The following is a 21,254-nucleotide window of genomic DNA, read 5'->3' as shown; positions in this document are numbered from 1 at the left end:
GCTCTTTACATCTTTGATTGTGTGTTTAATATCGGTTGATAACAGGATATTTTGACAGTGGTAGTAGTTTTCGTGCTCACATTTTGAGGCGAAGGAGCCATCGGGGGCCCCAAATCTCACCGAACGCGAGAAGGACACTCTACTCGCTACATCGCTGAAGACAAAACATCATGGATATAAGTAGGCAGGTAAGATGACTACTAAAACTAAGTCAAGCCTGAGACCGATGAAGTTCAAAACAGTGACGAACTCGCCACGGCAGCTGCGAAAATGCCTGGAAATCTTCGAATAGAAGTCGTCGAGAGGTCAGGTCAAGAGTCCTTGCATCGACGGTACTCGTTGCTATCAGCAAGGTGACAGAACTGCACTGTACCGCCGTTGAACATCCGCTGCAGCCTCAAACGGTCTTCAGTTTCACACTGTCGAGTTCAGAAAAAAAACAAAAAACTTTCACTAGTACATTACATCGTGCCGATAAGAACGGTCGTCTCTTCGCATCACCTGCCCCAGCCTGCCCCGATACAGCAATGAACGAATCTAACATAGTAGTCGTTACGATTTGTCGTCACCACGAATGAAAGATATAAAGCAAAATATTCCTAAAAAATCGCGATCACCAGAAAAGTTAGTTATGGAACGATACAGTTCTCTGAAGCCAAGATTCTACTCGCGAGATAAGGAAAATTTCTCCAGCACACGTTCTGCCAGTGTGGCGAGAGGTCGGAGTCGCTTCCTACTAAAGATTGCGTATGTTCTCTGTATTTTTGTTGTGTTAGGCTGGAATTAAATTTTGTTATCGACTTCCTCCGGCTTTCAAAATATCGTTGCCTCGAAGAGTCTGAAGCAAAACCAGGTGTGGTAATGCCGTGGAAACTACAGAGGTCACTGGGTGTGATTTGCACTGCGCAAGAGTCAAAAAGGGGGTTTATTTAATAACCGAACTGCTCATTGTCGCTATGAAATCGAGAACGATATGCGGTAACCTTATCATTGTTTGAATTTCAGGAGTTTCAGTTCGGGCACTCTGGGGAGCAAGGAAACCCGAGCCCTGAGGGATACCTACAAAAACAAATTTCTGCCACGGAATTACGCCGGCGAGTATGGTCGTTATATCGGTGAAAGGGTTTCACCCGAATTAGAAACACTTCATAGTATTTTCCAGTCAGGTAAATTATGTTCTGACATTCTCCGTACGGACTTATCTATGTTTCAGAGTTGCACCAGACTACTACTGATAGAAAAACACGTAGATGTTCTGGCTATATTATGCATGTAAATGTATGAGCTACGGTCGCTGAAAGCTGAAAAGACGCAGGGGGTGGTTTATTATATGTTCAAGCTCCTTGCTTCGTGCCTCATTCTCCGGCCTTTTTAAATCGGCAAATGGCGTAACCTCACTGTCTACGCAACAATAATAAGATAACCGGGTGTCGTCACGCCCGGGGTTTCTTAAGCTGCCTGTCGCTATTAAAGTTGTCTTCGTGCTCTAAGGTCCGTCTATAGCCCAATGTAGCGTGTGCTAAAGAGCGCGCGCGCGGTGTGGTAGAGAGCGGGCCTTTTGTCGTGACCGGCCGCAGCTGGCAAACTCCGGCCGTGCCGACGCAGGAATAGAATATGCCGTACTTCGCGCCGACCGCGTCCGGCCGCCGAACCTTGTGGCGTATGCGGGCAGACACTGAGGGCGAGGGGGAGACAAGAGCAGTCGGGGACGTTAGATCGTCCAGCTCATGTTTGGAAGGATAGAACGCAAAGCTAGAATCGTTCCGCTTTGTTTTTGAGGAGGTGTTGCGAAAACGCGCACACGCGCAGTTGCGACCAAATGTTTCGAACGCAACTACTTAACTTTTTTTGACACAACTGTTTAAATATCATCTCTCACGCACACGTCTCCCGGAATTTGCACACGGTGATGTTAGCATTGAGTTGCGAACACTCCCCGCGGTTTGAGTTGCCCCCTCTTTGAAACGAGACTCTCTAGTAAGCAGTGACCTTATGCCTGAATCCCACTACAGCGACAAACGTAAACAAACGACAGTGACAAGCCTCAAACACATGCAGCATGCTCGCAATGGTATACCTATGGCAGGCGTTTAGTCCTTCGGTGCTCGTGAAGTAAGCACGAGTGATTGCGAGCCTGCCAAAGATACCCTCGCGTGCGTTACGCACGTGTTCAAGCATAGCCTCCTTTATTCTACAAACCCTGGCCAATCGCGAAATACTCTGGTTTAAGGCCTGTCGTTGTCGTTTGTTTCTGCTTGTCGCTCTAGTGGGACTCGGGCATTAATGTTATATTTCGGCAGAGTTGTAACCGGAAAACGTCTTTTACCTCCCTATATATTGTAATGAGCGAGCTGTTTAGTATCAAACCTGGGCATAATTAGATGCACGAATTGTAACTACTAAACACGGCATGTTTGTGAACTGTGATGATGTTGGTTTTTTGTTTTAACAATAAGAAATACATTTTTATCTGCATTTTTTTTTTTTTTGGCAATAAAGCTGTATGAAATTCTGGCATGCTTTTTATAGACCTGGTGTGGGGCAACACTTTGTTGGACTTGGGCAGCGGCCCGGTTGTCACGAACGCTCTCGTGGGCTCCAGTCGATGCAACCACATCGTGATGAGTGATCTAGTTGAAGCAAACAGGTTGGAACTCATGAAGTGGCTCAACAAGGACGAAGATGCCCTCGACTGGACCTTCCGCGCGGAGAAGGTTGCTGTGGTTGAAGGCTATACGCACGTAGCGGTATTCAAATTATTAACGCAGTACTTAGTGTATGAATCATACAAAGCATGACTTCCTATTTCTTACATAAAATTATTCTAAAGTTTCTGCTAGTATAAAAAATAATTGTAAAATTTATTTTATATGTTTATTCAATTTGTAATCTCACAAATGTAGAATAGTTTTTTGTTTTTTTTTAATCATAAATACGATGCATCCGTGCCTCCTGGGTTAGAGTGTACTAGAAGGAACAAGTGGGGCAACCGGAGTGCTATTTTGGTACCTCCGCATGTGAAAAAGCGGCTAATTCAAGCCACTTTGCTCGTAGCGCCCTAGAGGGCGCTACGAGCGAGGTGGTTCGGTTTAGCCGCTTTTATGAAAAACGCATTTCGTTCCAACGCCAAGCTTGACCGGCACACTGGATAGAAACGAAAGAACGCCGGACTATATTTTTTATACAACCTGGACGCCAGGCGTCACGTACATAAAGTCACCTGGACCTGACTTGTCGTTACAACGCCATGCGACATCAGGACGACGCCCTTACGTCAACGTCGTTATCGACGTTGACAATGTGCGTTACACAACATCAAGGCGTTCTGACGTCATATTGCGTTGACAACGACGACAATGTCAACGTTGACGTTGATGACGACGACGACAACGTCACGGGAAGTCAAGATGACGGTGTCCTTGTCAATGCAATGTCATAAGGACGCTTGGTGTTAGTTCGTTGACGTCGTTGTCGACATGACGCAACTCGATGTCACAAAGAGGTCCCGACAGCTTCACGACGTCGACGCCATCGTTGACGACGTTGCACGACGTCATGACTTCGTGGCGACTGCGCGTTGACGTTGATGCTGGCGAAGGCGACGACGTTACACGCCGTCAAGGCTTCGTCGTGACGTGTACGTTAACGATGACGTCAGGACGACGTTAACGTGACGTCATAGTGATGTTTGACGTTAATGTGACGTCATAGTGATGTTGGACGTTGCGTGGGGCGTCGACGTCAACGTCGGCATCGACGACCACGTCCACGTCGTCCTCGATGTGGCGCGCGACGTCATGACCGCGTTACAACGGAGACTTGATGTCGCGTAACGGCGTCGTCCTCAGCGCGACGCGATGTCACGACCGCGTCACGACGGCCACTTGATGTCGTGAACGGCGTTGTCCTCACAGCGACGTCACAACCGCGTTACAACGGCGACTTGAGGTTGCCAAGTGGCGTTGTCCTTGACACAACGGGATGTCACGACGGCCTTACGACAGCATCTTGGCGGCGCGTGACGGCGTCGACGATGACGTCCTGGCGTCGTCGTGTCGTGGTGCTTTGACGTTCCGTCTGACGTCGAGATCATAAAAAATACAATATAGCCCCTAAGGGGCTATATTGCCCTATGACCTTGAGCTGTGTCGTTGCTTGATCGCAGCGAAGATGGCGCTGCGATCAAAGTGACTTGGTTCCACCTGATCGCTTTCCACATTTTGAGGTACAACTGAACTAAAGCATCAGCGGCGCCTATAGCTCGTCCCACTCGTACTTTCTAGTACACTGTACCTGGGTTTTTGAAACGGCAAAAAGAGTTTCTTTTCTCTTTTATTTATTTTTAAGCTCAGCGCAACTGCACATTTCTCACAATTTACAAACGTGAGGGATGCACACTCTGCAAGCTTGCAGCGGTGCCTGGAGGTTGAGGTTCCCACGAACGTTTTGCCAACGTGAGCAAGTCGAGCATCTGAGTACCGGGCAGCCAAGTGGCTCCATCGAGTGGAGTCTTTTTAATACCCTGTCAGACGGGAAAGTAATACCCGTGCCGCACGGGCAACTCGAATGCCATTTACAACGAATGACATTTTAGCGGACGGCCAATCAGCGCGCGACAGCGCGTTCCACGCGCGACAGATTGCGAGCTGATTCGCCGATCACACAAATGTTATTCCTTGCAAATGGCATTCGAGTTGCCCGTGTGGCACGGGTATAAATGTCCTTTTGATCGAATGTCATTCACCGCTCGGCGAATCAGCTCGTGATGCTGGTTCTGCACGTGGCGGGTGCACGCGCAGCATGGCGTATTAAACACGCGGATTGGTCGAGCTGTAATGTCATTTTGCTTAAATCTCATTTAACGTGCCTGTCTGACAGGGGTACTACACAGGTGGCACAAAACATGTACATCGGATGTTATACAGCGTGCATTCGCGTTGCCTTTTTTCTCAGCTTTTTTCGGAGGCGCTTCGTACAGAAATGTATAAGATCAAATACAACATGCACTGTAGGGTTCAACAGTGGGTTGTTTAATCGATCTTTCTTCTCCTTTTCGTCATCCTCAGATTCGTGTCAGGGCTGAAAGTAGTATGTTTTAAACGTCATTCACTTCAGCTAGACGTTTTTTTACTATGTTAAAAAATATCTTTTATATTTTCTGTTTTTTCGAAGTTCAATCGATCTAAATCTAAAGGAAGCTTTTTTTTTTTTTTTGCTCATTGCTTTAGGGAACGTAAAGCAATGGGTCGTTGTACAACTGACTCGTTACAAAGCGTATATGAACTTATTGCAAGGATAACTGTCTGATGAAACTCACAAATCTTGCTTAAGAAAATATATCGTGCCAGCTGGTTGGATAACTCTCTAGCATTACTATTTCTCGTTCTCTCAGTTAGAGCGCATGTTTTTATGTTGATTTCCTGGATTTCATCAATAAGATTTATCAAACAGGGTGACGCCTTAGCTGGAACAAGCTCGAGGCTCAGGATATGCTGAAGCGTTATCGAAGGCAGAAAGCTCGCCCTAGAGGCATCTTCCTGCCTTTCTGATTCTGTCATTTACTACATATGAGGTCATACAAGGCCAATACGCCGAGATGCTAAGCATGCGGGCAGCTCAAAATGTGCCAGTGATACCTGACGATATCTCACCTGGAACTCTAAGAACACGTGGGGAGAAATCGGCGCGATCACCGACCGCCACGATTGGCCAGCGCCAAGGTCAAGTGTGATGCTCACCAATTGCGGCGGCTGGCGATCTTGCCGGCTTTCTCGCAGATTTTCCAACCTAGAGCCAGGTCTGAAGACAACTTACGAAAGGAACCCCAGAGCCCTAATACTTCCCGTATCTCTGTGCTCTGCACCCGTGATTAGTGTGAGCCATCAAACTTCCATAAAAGCTCATCTCCACTTTTTCGTTCTACCTTCCAGCGACCTCAGGAAGGGGGCCCGGGAAATAATCGAGCGCACACGCTTAGCCGTTCGTAAAGTGGTTCCCTGCGATGTCCTGGAGCCTGGAGTGCTCCCTGAGGAACACAGGCAGATCTTCGACGTTATTATATCCTCCGAATGCTTGGAATCGGCCACAGCAGACCATGAATCCTTCCGGAAGGCGGTTTGCAACGTGGGAACACTCACGAAAGCTGGCGGTCTACTTGTCCTTCTGGGTGCGGGTGGTGTAAAGAGCTATCCCGTGGGAGGTGTGGCATTTCCTCACGCGAACCTCACCGAAAAGGTGGTAGAAGAAGCTATTAAAGATGCCGGCTTCCAGATGGAAGTATACCATCTTTATAAAACTGGGGTTCTTGTGGATAGTCCAAACCTGTTCACGTTTGTTCTGGCGGCCCGTAAAGCCTGAACCGGGTAATAGAAGTGTATCTCAGTTTTACCAGATAATTTGATGGAAAGGGGGGGGGGGGGGGGGGGGGGGCTGGTCCTGCTCTCTGACTGCCAACATACGGACTGAAAAAAAATAAATAAAGCTCTGACGATTTCTTTTGTGAATGTGAATGCATGGAAGTCAAATAAAATTTTATCTAGTTCAGTGTTAAATTTATAAGCACTAATTTAAGACAAATTTACTATTGTGAAATTTATATACCTTGACACGAAAATTCGCTTGCTGTTGCTGAGATTTCTGCCGCATTTATTCTTCTATTGACATGTGGAGAGGCGGCTTTCAGTTAATTGCTTTTACCTCGAATTCTTGTAACGAACTTTTAAAAGCCGACTGTCTAATAAAATTCCTCACGTAGGAACATAATGAAACGAATAATTTCTATATGGCGTTCCTGAGTGACACCATATCCCATGATTAACAATTCTGTTCAAACAAAGGCACATGACGTGATGCTTTAAAACGGTGTATAACAATTTCTAACACGACAGAACAAAGAATTAACTGAGATAGTTGAGTGTAGAAATAGATGTCGTAAAAATGGCACTCGCATCAGGCAGATAAACTCATTGTGAAATTATGTAATCATTTCCAAATCGAAGCACAATCGTTATACTATATTTTGTGCCGCGTTTTATTTTTTTTAATTTTTTTTACAATAACTGTTTGTTTTTTTTGTTTTTAGTTGCGGCACTACGAGGAGATTTTAGAGACATTTGCTTGAATGTAAAGTGTCCTCAACTACCTAAGGCAGGAGCTGAAATATCTACTGTGCAAATCAACAGCGCGTTGCACCTAGCCTCATTCTCCTGTTGCATTCATTTATTTATTTGAATACCTACAGATCAATTAGGCATTACAACGAGGGGGGAGGGGGCGAATATACTTGGGAGTGAAGTAAAGAAATAGCTATACAAAACTTTAATATATGACAATCACATTATCGTAAAATAGTTTGAATTATACAACAGCACATCACAATTGGTAGGCTGTCCTAACGAAGTTACAAAAACGCCAGGAAGAGTACCAAGTCAGTGGGGAATAAAACATATTGTTATGTTTAATACCAACCACAGAAACTGGCAGTCTGTTTCCATCCTGTATTGTTTTATAATAAAAAAATGAGTTCTGAATAAAAGGAAACAGTTGTGCACCGGAATCGCTTTTCCTTATAAACGTGATTGCTTCACTGGGATATACAATTCGCTCCGTGAATGTAGGTCTCTCTTTTAATATTGTATAGTGAAATATTTCACGAATAAAAATAATAGATAAAATTTAAACCTGTGAAACAAATTCTTAAGCGTCTTGCGCCGTGAAGAAAGCGTAAATTCTGCGGCAGCCCCGAAAAAGGAAATAACCTCGATGCTATTTAACATCGCGAGTCGAAGGCCTATCCTTCTAAAATTCAACTACATCCATCTTAGGCTCTCTTGAGATCTTGTTACTTTGAGTCGCCTGTAGTAATTGTTCCAGAAAAGTTGGGAACCTCACCTTGTACCTTTTCAAGTTGGGTTTGCTGAACAAACACTTCGGGTCCCACATACGCTTAAATAAGGCTTAAATACATGAGAGAAGAAGCCAAGCATTCTTGAAGATTTAGAAGAAATATTGCGTATTTTATGTACAGCGAGCAGCCTGGACGGTATCAGAAAGCACGCAATCTAACGGTAATAAAACTGTACTCAAGGAGGTTAGAGAAGAATACGTAAAAGCACAACAAAGCACAATTTCGTTGGTACGTGACTTATATACCCCTATTGCAAAACCCCAATATGAACAGCGTATTATGGATATTGGTAAACAATATATTTTTATTTACAATACTATATACACAGTGTATTGGAAAACATTACATTTATTCTATTGTATTCCAATAAGGGTTTCTTATGGAATTCCAATATCTATAATACGCTAAAAACATTGAAATCCCATACCGTATAAACCCTTATTGGATCCCCATGTGCCATATGGGGATCCAATAAGGGTTTATGATTCCAGTGTCCTTAGTGTATTATGGATATTAGAATCCAATATATTATATCGGCTACCAATAAAACTATATACGAGTTGGAATATCAAGTTCAGCACGACATTTCTTTGCAATGCAGTCTCTCCTTGTGCGTATTTCTGAGTGATGAAATAAAAAATGTCGCTGTTGTCAAATTATGAATAAAGAAGCAAAACACTGGGCTTATCCATACCAAATATATTTAATCTATTCCTGAATTCGAGGATCTGGCATTTACCGCAAGAGAAAGTTCATTGTTTACGACTCTCATTCAAAAACTTGATGTTTGAAAACGGAATGTGAAATCCTAACATTTTAACGAAAAAAATCACCTGCTATCTGCAGCCATATTGACACCTGCAAGATAAAAATTTGTGATTAGTTCGCGACAAGTAGCAATTCTTCACTAAGCCGGATAGATTAAAAATTATGTCTGCGTCGATTGCGAAAAAATGAGCTTCATTTATTTATTCGTATTTATTCAAATACCCTTAAAGGCCCTCATGAGAGCATTACATAAGGGGGGGGGGGGGCTACACAAACATTACACACATTACACAAACAAGGTAAAATAAATATACACACATTAACACGAGTTCACATAAAAGCACACACGAAAAAAAAACATTAGGCACAATAAACACATTTCAAGATTAAAAATTGCTGTTTAATCAAATAATCTAGGTAATTCCGTTTTGAATGCGTCAGAGTTTTCAATTGTTACGATGGCAGGTTGCTCTAGTCGACAATTGTCTGGGGAAAGAAAGAGTGGTTGAATGCGTTCGTGCTACCAGACAAGCGGGCGATTGTTCTAGAATTTCCTTGTCGGGTCCATGATCGGAGGGGAGAACGCAGTAGGGCGTCGCAAAGCGTAGGATGATAATAGTAAATTTTGTGAAGGGCTGAAAGGCGTGCAATTTTACGGCGGACTTGTAATGGTGGGAAGTTCAGTTGAGCTTTTAGAGCAGATACGCTGGTGGTGCGGTCATAGTCGGACAACATAAATTTTGCTGCCGGTTCTGAACTGATTCCAGATTGTTGATAAGGTAGATCTGATGAGGGTTCCAAACCGATGCCGCATATTCTAGTTTTGACCTTACGTATGTGTTATATGCCATTTTCTTTATATGAGATGGAGAGGCTTTCAGGTTGCGTCTAATGTAACCTAGAGTTCGGGATGCCTGAGCTGTAATGTTTTCAATGTGGTCAGACCAGGTAAGGTTAGCTGTCATTGTTACACCGAGGTATTTATAGGAATCTACAGCCTCAATCGGATTGTTTCATATTGAGTATGAAAATACTGATAATGATTGTTTACGAGTAAAGCGAATTAATTTACATTTTGATTGTTTCAGTGACATAAGCCAGTTACTACACCATGTGCTAACTTTGTTTAAATCGCTTTGTAGCACATAGTGGTCATTCTGATTAACAATTGTATGGTAAAATACACAGTCGTCGGCAAAAATCCGAATGGTGGAAACGACAGATACAGGGAGATCATTAATAAAAATTAAGAAAAGTAAAGGTCCAAGCACTGATCTCTGGGGAACTCCTGATGTCACTGGTTTCGTGTTAGATTCGTGATTGTTAACGGATGTAAATTGCGAGCGTGAAGAAAGGAATTTGTCGAATCCAAGACAGAACCAGTGGGTCAATATTAAGGCATGAGAGATTGGCGATGAGACGATTGTGAGGAACCCTATCAAATGCTTTTGCAAAATTCAGAAATACGGCATCAGTCTCGATACGCGCTTGAAGGTTAATATGAAGATCATGGGTGAATTCCAGAAGTTAATTCCAGAAGTTGCGTCTCACAGGAGTACCCTTTAATAAATCCATGTTGATGGTTATAAAATATATTGTTACATTCCAGATGCGACGTAGTGTGTGAGAATAAAACATGTTCTAGGAGTTTTGATGCTATGCAAGTTAATGATATCGGGCGATAGTTCGAAACCAAGGAGCGAATGACAGCTTTAAAAACGGGAACAACTCTGCCTAATTTCCAATCTGCCGGAAGACGTGATTGGGACAATGATTGCGCAAATAGTAAGTGGAGGTACGTGCTTGAAATAATGTTTGTGTTAGCAAATATTTTTGAGCAGATATTATCTGGCCCACAAGAAGAAGTGGGTTTAAGTCTTTCGATGAGCTTCGAAATTCCAGCAGGGGAAATCTCAATAGGTGTCATGGGCTCTAAATCCAAATTACTTAACAGGGGAAAATTGTTTTCTGTTTCAACAGTAAAAACAGACGAAAAATACTCATTCAGTGTACTCGAAACGTCAGCTTCAGATACAGGATTTCCATTTTCATCCATCAGGTGGACAGACCGATCATTGTTTTTGGGGGATATGATTTTCCAGAACGTTTTGGGGTTATCTCGTAACATCGATGGAAGGTCCTCAAATAAAAACTTTTTTTTTTATGAGCGAAGAGCACTTTTATATGTTTTCGGACAAACATTATAGGCATCCCATGCTGAATTTGTGTTTTTCCGCTTTGCGTTAGCAAAAATGCGTTTTTTCCTATTGCTCAGTGCCTTAAGTGACCTATTGTACCATGGGTTACCACATATTCGTACAAGCGGCACAAACGCATCAACAAGGTTATTCAATTTACTTTTAAATAACTGCCAGTTCTCTTCAATAGACCTAGAGAAAAAGTTACTAGCATAGGTCTCAAAGATGGAGTCCAAATTTTCGTTAATAGCTACATAATTCGCTCTCTTGTAGTCACGTATTGTCTTCGAGGTTGGGTTTTTAGTAATAGTAGGAAAGGACAATTCAATGTGCAACAAGTTGTGGTCATTGAGACCTTTGACATAATTAACAGATTTTACAAGATCAGGACAGGTTGTCAGTACTAGGTCAATGATGCTTCCACCTCGAGTAGGCTGATCAATAACTTGGGTGAGGTTATAGTTTAGGCACATATCAAGAAATTGTCCGGCCTCGTTTGGGCCCGTCGTAAGCAGCCGTTCCCAATCAATGTTCGGAAAATTAAAATCTCCAAATAGAAAAATATTGGCCTTCGGATAACGTTTCTGGATTTCGAACAAAACGGCATATAGGTCAGTTGAAAATAGAGCGTCACTATGCGGCGCCCTATAACAAACACCAATAACCGTTTTAATGAAAGACGAAGTAACACAAATAAAAAACGCCTCAAGCCTAGTGGTAATATTAATTCGAAACGATGAAATACTTTTTTTTTTATCGCGACAAGGACTCCCCCTTTACGTTGCGTACTCCTATCGCATCGATAAACTTCAAACTGCATTTCAAGCGGAGAAACCTCGCTATCATTGATATCCGGTTTCAGCCATGTTTCAGTTAGAATTACGATGTCAGAGTGGTTATGATTGATATAACTATATATTTCATCACGTTTTGGCATGAGGCTGCGTATGTTCGTGAAGGTGACAGAATGAACAGTTGTTTCTTTTATCAAAACGCTAGCAGTATTGCGAGGATTATTCCCGGTCTTTCGTCGTTATCTATGCAATTCTTTGACAGTTTCATCTACTGTATCGTAGTAGTAGCATGTGTTATTAGCATATAGCTTATCAAAACGGATCGTAAACATCATTCCTTTAGCCTGCCCAAAAAGAAATAGCTGATTGCGCGCGAAACGAACCTTTTCCGTGAAGTCCTCACGCACTGCGAAATTCGTATCTTTTAGTTTAGAACTTGAAGATAAAATGGTTTGCTTGTTTTTGAAATGTGTGAACTTAACAATTATGGGTCGACATTTGTTTGTCGAAAACTTGCCCAGACGGTGTGCACGTTCTACATTACTGGTTTCGATATGAATGTCTAGAGTTCCAGAGCAGAATTGAATTACGTTTTCCTCAGACTGCTTCCAGCTTTCTGTCGGCAAGTCTGGTATACCGAGAAAAAGCAAATTTGACCGCCTCAGTCTGTTTTCAACGTCATCACAACGTGCATTTACTTTGGACAGCTCCATTGCAATTTTATTGGATACAACATTGCATGCAGCGGCGTCTCCTTGGGACGCTTTCGTCGACACAATTTTACCTTCAACAGTAGTCATTCTGTCTGCAAGTTCATTTACGCGTCCGTCCGTTCCCCGTAGGTCGTTCTTAAGGGTTTTAATTTCAGCAAGCATGTCGCCCTGATTTTTTTCAATTCTTGTTACGATAGCCAAAATGTCTTTCAGCTCTGTAGGCCCAGGATTCATTTTGACGTCTCCCGACAGTTCAAGTAGTAAATGGGTTAGGCATACAGAATATGTACATTTGGCCAGGCAACAGAGCAAACGCTTCAAACACTGAAATACGTCGTTGGGGCACGACACCGTTATAAGACAGGTGTCATTACTTCGATAACAGTGGGCATTTCGAAGGTAACGAACCTGAAGTGCGGAAAAGGATGACATAGGTGTTCTCTTGTCGATGTCGTGCCCCAACTGGTAGTCCCGGTGCGGTTGCTTTTGGAGATGCCAGTCGGTCGATGTGCCACGTTGCCAGACACTGTTGCAATTTGGCGCGAAAACGAATTGCTCCGTCATCGGATGAAGCGGAAGCGTGCCAGCCAGGATTGTCTGCCCGATGTCCGATGGATAGTTGACGGTCGATGGTGTTCCAGGGGATCCCGCTGCCAGGACAGCGGTCAACAGCACCTGAAGTGCGGAAAAGGATGACATAGGTGTTCTCTTGTCGATGTTGTGCCCCAACTGGTAGTCCCGGTGCGGTTTCTTTTGTAGATGCCAGTCGGTCGATGTGCCACGTTGCCAGACACTGTTGCAATTTGGCGCGGTAAAGAATTGCTCCGTCATCGGATGAAGCGGAAGCGTGCCAGCCAGGATTGTCGGTCCGGTGTCCAATGGATAGTTGACGGTCGATGGTGTTCCAGGGGATCCCACTGCCAGGACAGCGGTGAACAGCACCTGAAGTGCGGAAAAGGATGACATAGGTGTTTTCTTGTCGATGTCGTGCCTTCTTCAATGCCACTGCCCCGGGTCATTCTGAGCTCGGTCAATTAAATATACATATCCGCTCGTCTGGCTTCAGTTTTCCTGCTTCGCACCAAACTAGGGTATCTAGAATGCTGCGGCTCACCTTTGAGGAAAGGCAAAATGGTGCCTGCTGGCCTGTAGGCCGTGCAATCTGGAAGAGAGATTTGAGATTAGTTGCGTCCAAGTAGCAATTACTTTGAGTAACCACGTAAAGTACACTAAGTCTGAAAGATTCAAAATTGTATGCGCGGGACATAGATATCCTCTTGCGGCGTAACTGGGCACACGTCAATGTCGCCCACGTGTACTACAGAAAAATAAGCTTCAATGAAAGCGTCCCCAGTCATTCTGAGCTCCGTCAATTAAAAATGTTGTACCGGTCGTCTGGCTTCAGTATTCCTACTTCAGGAATCTGGAATTCCACCTTTGAGGAAAAACAAACTGGCACCTCCTGGCTCTTAGGCCGTGGAAACCGCCAGAAAGATTTGCGATTAGTTGCGTTCAATTAGAAATTTCTTTGAGCAGCCACCTACAGCACACTAAGCCGGATAAATTCAAAATTACATGTGTGTGACATAATATGCCTCTTGCGACAAAACTCGGCACACGTTTTGTCGCCTACAGCAATACTGAAGCCAGACAAGCGTTATGGCATATTTTATTGACGGAGCTCAGAACGACTGAGGACGCTTTCACTGAAGCTTGCTTTCCTGCAATACATTCGTGTATTGCAGCAAAACAAGCTTCAGTAAAAGCGTCCCCAGTCGTTCTGAGCTCCGTCAATTAAATATGCCGTACCGCTTGTCTGGCTTCAGTATTGCTGCTTCAGAGCAATCTAGAAAATCTGAAATCCTCACCTTTGAACAAGAATGAACTGGCACCTGCTGCCTTGTGGGCCATGCATACTGCAAGAAAGGTTTGCGATTAACTGCGTCCAAGTAGCAATTTTTTTTTAGTAGCCGCCTGTAGCACGCTCCAACTTACATGCCCGGGACATAAATGACTCATGCAACGAAACCCCCTTTATTCTTGTTCTCTGTTAACTCTGCTCACCTTCGCCGCTTGCCTCCGATTTCTGTGCTACTTCTCTAATCACGATTCCCGGGTTCCCAAAGGCCACGCCATGGCTTGCGCCACGCACGGATCTGTCAGCTCCGCGACCGTCACTATTGTGGCAAGGACGCCACGGCACCTGGGCGCTTGATGTGTTCGTTTATTAATTTGAGCATGGCTCAAAACAGGTGGATGGGTGTCTGGTATGCCCTTTGCTTATTTGCGGATCGTTTCGGAAGCAGGGAGTAGGCGCTTCTGCGATCTGGGCGCATGCTCGATATTTTACAATAGTTGAAATTGAACTCTGCAAGAATCTTGAAACATAGCGAACAGAATGTGCAAGCCAAGAGGCACAGCAAATGAAACACCCACCATCTATCTATTTTCGGCTCTTGTCCGCAAGAAGCTGTTGTATATGTAGCCTCCCTCGCTTAAGCCGGTCCTCCCTAGTGTCCCGGTTGGGTCTCATCCTGATGAATCGTCGGCGGAGACCTGAGGTGCGGTCAACATCAGATTAGACCTTTTGAGATAGAATCCCTATACTCGCTGAGAGGAAGTACACCCAAACGAATCTAAGACATGTCGTTTATAGTGCGCTTTAAATTGGGAGGCCTAATGTAAAATGAGACGTCACTACTGACTCACCCCTCTTGCGAACCTAAAATTTTGAACGCCTTGTTCCCCTCGCTAGGCGGACAAGGCACATGAAACCCGGCACGTGGATGAACTTTTTACAGTAACATCCCAACTCAATGCCCATCCCCGAATATTCGGCCACCACATTTTTAGAAAAAAAGTATTTTTTTTAGAAAACATCGAGTCATCGACCGCCCCTACACAAGCCTAAACCAAGCATACTCATACCGTGGCTTGTTGTTTGCTCCGTGCTGCCCCCGAGTTAACTCGGGCTGACAATGTTTGTTTTTTTTTTTTTTTCAAATGGAATCTACGTTTTTAGTTTCGGTATCACTTGTTGATGCAGGTGGATTTTTTTGTAAAGCTTCCTCCCGGTGCGCTTCCGAGTAAACATTTTTGCAATGGCAAACCCCCGGGCTTTGATTTTGAGCTCCGTGACGAATGCTGACACTCATATAGGCGGGCAATAGCTCACCTTGAAAATACTTGCTCTTAATGGCCGAGAACGAACTCGTGTTCCTGATTGGCAGCCACTTGCTGCCAAGAATTGCTGCAGATATCCGAAAGAACCCAGTCTTAGTGTAATACAGATGCTTTGGCCGGACAGAGACGCAAGACCCTGACACAAGACCACTATAAAGACAGGAAATAGAGTGTCTGCGAGGACTGAAACACACAACTCAGATAGGCATCAATCAATCACCTTGAAAACACTTGCCATGAGCGGCAAAGAGCAAACTTCTGGCCTTGATTGGCTGGTGCTTGCCACCAAGACCTGCATGTATAAGAAAGAACCCGGTATTAGTCAAACTTGGGTGTTTTTGCAGGAGACAACAAAATACTAATGCAAGACCACCACACATAAGAAATGATATCCAAGGGGAATGTAACACAAAACTCATACAGGCGGGCAATAGCTCACCTTGAAAATACTTGCTCTTGGTGGCCGAGAACAAACTCGTGCTCCTGATTCGCAGCCATTTGCTGCGAAGATTACCGGCACATGTACTAAAGAGCCCAGCCTTAGTCTAACACAGATGCTTTGGTCGGACAAGACACAAAGCCCGATACAAGACCACAAAAAGCAGGAAATAATGTCCGCGAGAGATGAAAACAGACCCGGGTGGAGATGCTCGTTCTATGTTTCACCTTAGCCAAATGGTGTGGCTCATATTGCTAAAACAATGCATAGTTGCTAAAAAAAATAATATATTTTGCCTCCCTTACCAGAGTTTACTGCCAAGGATACCTGCAAACCAGAACAAATCAAACTTAGTTAGATCTCTTTTATTTTTTAATGAGCGACAACAGAATCCTACACGGGTGATGAAACAAAATCAAATTGAAACAAACAAGTCCACCAAGCCACGCTAGTTTGCCTTGATGCAAGCACAGTGCATCGGCCAACAAATGAGGTTCTATTCTTTGTCACTTGTCATATTTGGTGAGGATAGTCAAGTAAATGAAAATAAGGCAATTTTTCTTGCAGCCCACGGCTGCAAACGAAATTCATATACCTCGATAAACGACCTGGAAATAAAACTGGGGTGGTGGCCGAGTGGTTTAAGGTGTCAAATTTCAAACTTACACTCTAGTTTTGGTTTAAGGTGTATATTTTTATCATTATAATTATAATTTTATTTTTTTTCTATTTTTGAGGCACACGCACATGATTTATACGGTAATTCACCTTTAGAAACGTTTTCATTACACTTCGTGGCTTCCTAGTGCTCGTAATAGATTCTCGGTGAGAGCGGTTTTAAGTTTTTTTTTTTTTTTCTCGCTGTCGCTGCTGCTTGCTTTCTCACCTTTAAAATGCTGACAACTCGACACAAAAGTAATAAAAATGCATCTCAATGTGATGAAGATCAGATCAGCATTTCCAAGTTGTACCCCTGCCTCATGCCCCGACCAGCCACCATACCATAGCTGAGTGCAGTGACTAATGATCCCAGGTCTGTGACCCGACTGTATATGGCCTTACGGTGTGGCGCGACTCATGCAGCACCTATGCTTCGTGATGGAGCCAGTGCGCGAGGTGCGTCATACTAGACAGCCTGCAAAGCGTGGGAAGATGCCTCTTTCTTTGCAGAGCTTGCAAAAGCTCACCGAGAAGCTATTGCAAGCACTAGAAAGCCAATGAGTGTAAATTAAAGCGCTTCTGAAAATGAATTAGTGTGTAAAATATGTGTCTATACGTTAAAACTTAAAGAAGTACATACTAGAAAATGAAAAAAAAAAAAAAGAACGTTTCTAGGTGGGCTTGAACCCAGAGCTCCACAGCCCTTGAATTCAGTTCCCTAAGGCCCGCTTCAGCAACTTGACGTCGCAACACCAGCAACAAGGGCCTCCAGCGTTCCCACGCAGCAACCGAATTGCAACGACTTGCCATCATCATCATGAAATCTTATTTTTCTTGCAGTATTTGGACGCGCAGTTATATCCTAAAAGCATGTTTTCATATCTTTAAATTGCGCTGAGAATACTAACTCATCTTTTTGAAAGAGTTTATTTTCAAAAACGATCCATTTCAAACAAAAAGTAAGTCGTCAGTTGTCATCACCAGCACAGGGGTGTCACGTGAAAATATCGCGTTCCTGATTGGCTGCTGCCGCTTCAAACATCTCCGAGTAGTCAGAGTTGCTCGTCCGCTTCGAGCCGGACCCGATCTCAGCAATTCGTGTCGATCTAGGGAAAGCTAGGGAACAACCCGCCAGCAATCCCGAAATTGCTGGAAAAGCTGCCCCGCCTGAAGCGAGCCTAAGACACTCTATTGTCTGATACAGAGACCATTTAAGAACGTTTGGGTGTTTAAACGTTGTGCTACCCTTTTTTTTTTTTTTAAAAAAAGCAACAACAACGATAATAAAAAAACACATTTCAGAGGGAAAAGTTAAGGAAAGGGAATGTGCCATTATGTTCAGTGAAGTTCGGTGACAAGACTCGGGACTCAAGCAGGAATGCCGTTATTCTTGGTGTCACCCCATGAGACTGTCTCGCTGCCTTCGCTGGGGTTTATCTAACTGAAGTAACTGTACGAAAAGTAGAAGAAACACATGTGCATAACACTCATTTTTCACAAGAAAATTTGTCAACGTCCAAAAAGACCCATGGAAAAAATTATGCGAGTAATTTTTCGGCCGCGTTGGCCGAATCACCTTTCGTGGCCAATGTTTTATTGGAACCTTAATTGTAGCGAACAGTTATAGGGTATATTAAGAACAATGTGCAATTTGGTTTTGTACGAAACTACAACACACAAAACGGCACTCTACTACAGTATATTGAGGTACCTCTGAACAAGCTTCAGGGTTTTATGATGCCTCTTTCAGATACCTGATGTTGAACATGAAATATATGCACCAAGGAGTGAGCAGGCAGTGACTTCAGATTTGTCTCAAGCATCAGCGACATCTCGACAAGGAGTGCAACGGATAGAATGACGTCTAGAAGTGTGCCAAGATAAAAAAGCAAGATGTAACGATATCAGAATAAGATCACACCAAAAAGGCACCGTTGTAGTGAGGCGATCTACGACGTAGAGACAGTATTCGGGAGTCAACCGACGTACAGCCGCGATTTACTTTGCGTTGACTGAGGTTAAACATGGCCAAAAAAATTTAAAAAGGCGTGTTGTCTTTTTTACATTATTCGCTGAGCGCAGCGGTAGCAGGGCAGCTGGGTGGTGTCACGAAAATCCGACTCACTCGCTAGCGTTTCTGAACTTCGTTCGGCGCCAGTCGGCACCACCGATGAGTGGTCGGCACTCATAGTCTACCAGGGAAGAAAAAAGTACGAGCTCAGACCCGAGCGTCGATCGCGACTTTCGTAAAGAGAAGCTCCGGTAACACTTCGGCGACTCGTGAGCTTCAAACAACGCCTCTTCGAACAAGCCCGCGAATCCAATACGTCGAACGGTTTGCGCCGGCAAGCACGCTGGGAGCCAGGAGGCTGGAGGTTGAATATCCGAAAGAGACGAGGCGCTGGTTTCTAGGTCTATTTCGCACATGAGATAACAAGATAGCGAAGCTAGCCGAGTGTGAACACTGACTGACGTTACATCGGAGTACACGCAGTCGAAATAACGCCTGCAACAGAGCACAGCCAGAGGCTTTCAAGAGGGGACACATGCGTTCAAATAAGCTGCGATTTCAAAACATCATGTCTCCTTTCTGTCCTTCTGTTTGCACTTCGATCTGTGTATACCAAAGCACTCAATGCTGCAAGTAATAACGTCGTGTATACGTACCTTTCGAAGCGATTGAAAATGCGTTGGTTTCACTTGGAGCCCACGAGCAAAGTGCGCGACGAACTTGACGAACTGTCATCCGTCGGTCTCACCGGGTCGCGCGGTCGCGGTCGCTGCGCAGTTGGCGCAGTGCGCATGCTCGGCGGCTCGGCCAGGCTTGGCAGGGCTGCTGGGTTCGGCGGCTCGCTCAGCCTCACAGTGGTCCCACTCAAGGCCACTTGCGGTAATCGCGCATACACAGCGCTCCTCAAGCCGGATGGCCACAAATGACGGTGTAAAACAAAAACAAACAAAAAAGCAGGGTGAAAAAGAATCGCAATAAACTAAATTGAGTGCGTTAGTGTCAATATTTTAAGAAAACATAATAAGCTAGGTTTTAATGGTAAACCAATATGGAAAGAAAAAAATCGAGCAGTGACCGTTAGCTTTCAAAGTTCATTGCCCTAGGCGAAGCCATGCACGTCGCCGGTCGCATTGTCGGCGTTGTCGGTGTTGCTGTTCTGCGAATTTCTCTTTCCTAGTGTATTTCCCTTTCTGTTGGATTCTCGCTTGGCATTTTCATTTCACGCGAGCTACCGAATCACGCTATGAATGTGTTCTAAATAGGCCTGCTCAAGCAAGAAGCCTAAAAGCCGGGGACTCACTTCGCCGGTCGAGATTCCCGGATTCCGCTTAAAGTTCTTTGCTGGTGAGTGCAAACATTTAAAGTTCTCGTGCTGTCCTTCGCGTCAGGCATGGCACGATCGTCTTTTCTCCAACGCAGTGTATGTGACTGTTAATTTCTTTGGCGTATGTACGTCGGACGTGACTTGTAAAACAGTCGAACCTAATGAATTGCTTGTTCACGCGCAACCTCCACACGTATTGAAGCTTTCACACCACTTTACTGGAAAAATATAAATATCATGGCAAATGACGCGAATTAGGACCGAACCTGGGATTTGCTAATCTGAAAAATTATAAAAGAGAAGTTAACATATGAGTATAACATATATAAAAAATCTCAACATTATAAAAAGTGAATATACCAGTTGTTATATATTTGTAAACAGGCTAAGCAAGTTGACTGGGTACGTTGAACATAATTTTGAATTGACTAGTCAGATGGATGTCCCTCGAAGGGAATTAACGGGAAGGCACGTCTAAAAAAAAGCGTTGCTCAAACATGCAGTTTCCTGGACTCACACCCGTCTTCTCTCTCTCCTCAGGATATCCTTTGGGTATGGCAATATGTGGCACCTGTCGTTCAGCATGCGTCGAGACCCCCCCCCCCCCCCCCCCCCCCCCCACCTCGTCAAGCTCCATACATAATTTAGCTCCGCTTGGCATGTCACGAAGTAAGACCCACAGTACTTCTAATTTAGAAGTGTAAGGTCTGTCTCACTTCGTACATTCACTGTATGCTGTTACTCTCCTGTTCCAGTACAATGGTTTCTCGGAGAATTAAAGAGAATACCGAGAAAGCGATAGACGTGTGGAGGCAAGCTGCAAGGGCCGGACACCCGAGACCGGCCATAAGTAACCAGGAGGATAAAGTGAGGAAACTCAAGAGGCAACTCATCATCTGGGCCACAAAAAGGAAATCGGAGACCGTACGCTGGGAAGTTTGTCGACCTTCATACTTGGGTGGCATGAGCATTTTCTAGTCATATTCGTACATGAGGTGAATTAACTGTTACTGTAACTAGGTCGACTCATCCTTCTGCAGCTTACAGGGCGTTACCAAAGCTACGGCATCAGCGGGATAACCCGAACATTTGGCTGAGGGACGTGACAACATATTGTGGGAGTATACTCCTCCTACGGAGAGCTCTCACAGAACTTGCTTCATTGCTTTGATTAGCTCCAAATGGCGGCAGGGTGTTTTCTTTGTTAAATTAGGCTGAAACAGATAATATCTGTAGTGTGGTAACTGAAATTGACATT

At 44.2% G+C, this 21,254-nt stretch overlaps 1 protein-coding gene across 1 annotated transcript; it reads left to right on the top strand.

Moving 5' to 3' along the window:
- The first annotated feature begins 861 nt into the window (after positions 1-861).
- LOC120838435 (indolethylamine N-methyltransferase-like) lies at positions 862-6,357 on the top strand. Its single transcript, XM_040208355.1, has 4 exons — positions 862-881; positions 1,006-1,166; positions 2,530-2,737; positions 5,931-6,357. The coding sequence occupies exons 1-4, from the start codon at positions 862-864 to the stop codon at positions 6,355-6,357; spliced, it is 816 nt and encodes a 271-aa protein (XP_040064289.1).
- Positions 6,358-21,254: the final 14,897 nt, after the last annotated feature.

The sequence above is a fragment of the Ixodes scapularis genome, unplaced genomic scaffold (genome assembly GCF_016920785.2).
Source record: "Ixodes scapularis isolate PalLabHiFi unplaced genomic scaffold, ASM1692078v2 PGA_scaffold3__209_contigs__length_174095766, whole genome shotgun sequence".
NCBI classification, from domain to species: Eukaryota; Metazoa; Arthropoda; class Arachnida; order Ixodida; family Ixodidae; genus Ixodes; species Ixodes scapularis.
This window is presented reverse-complemented; position numbering and strand designations above follow the sequence as displayed.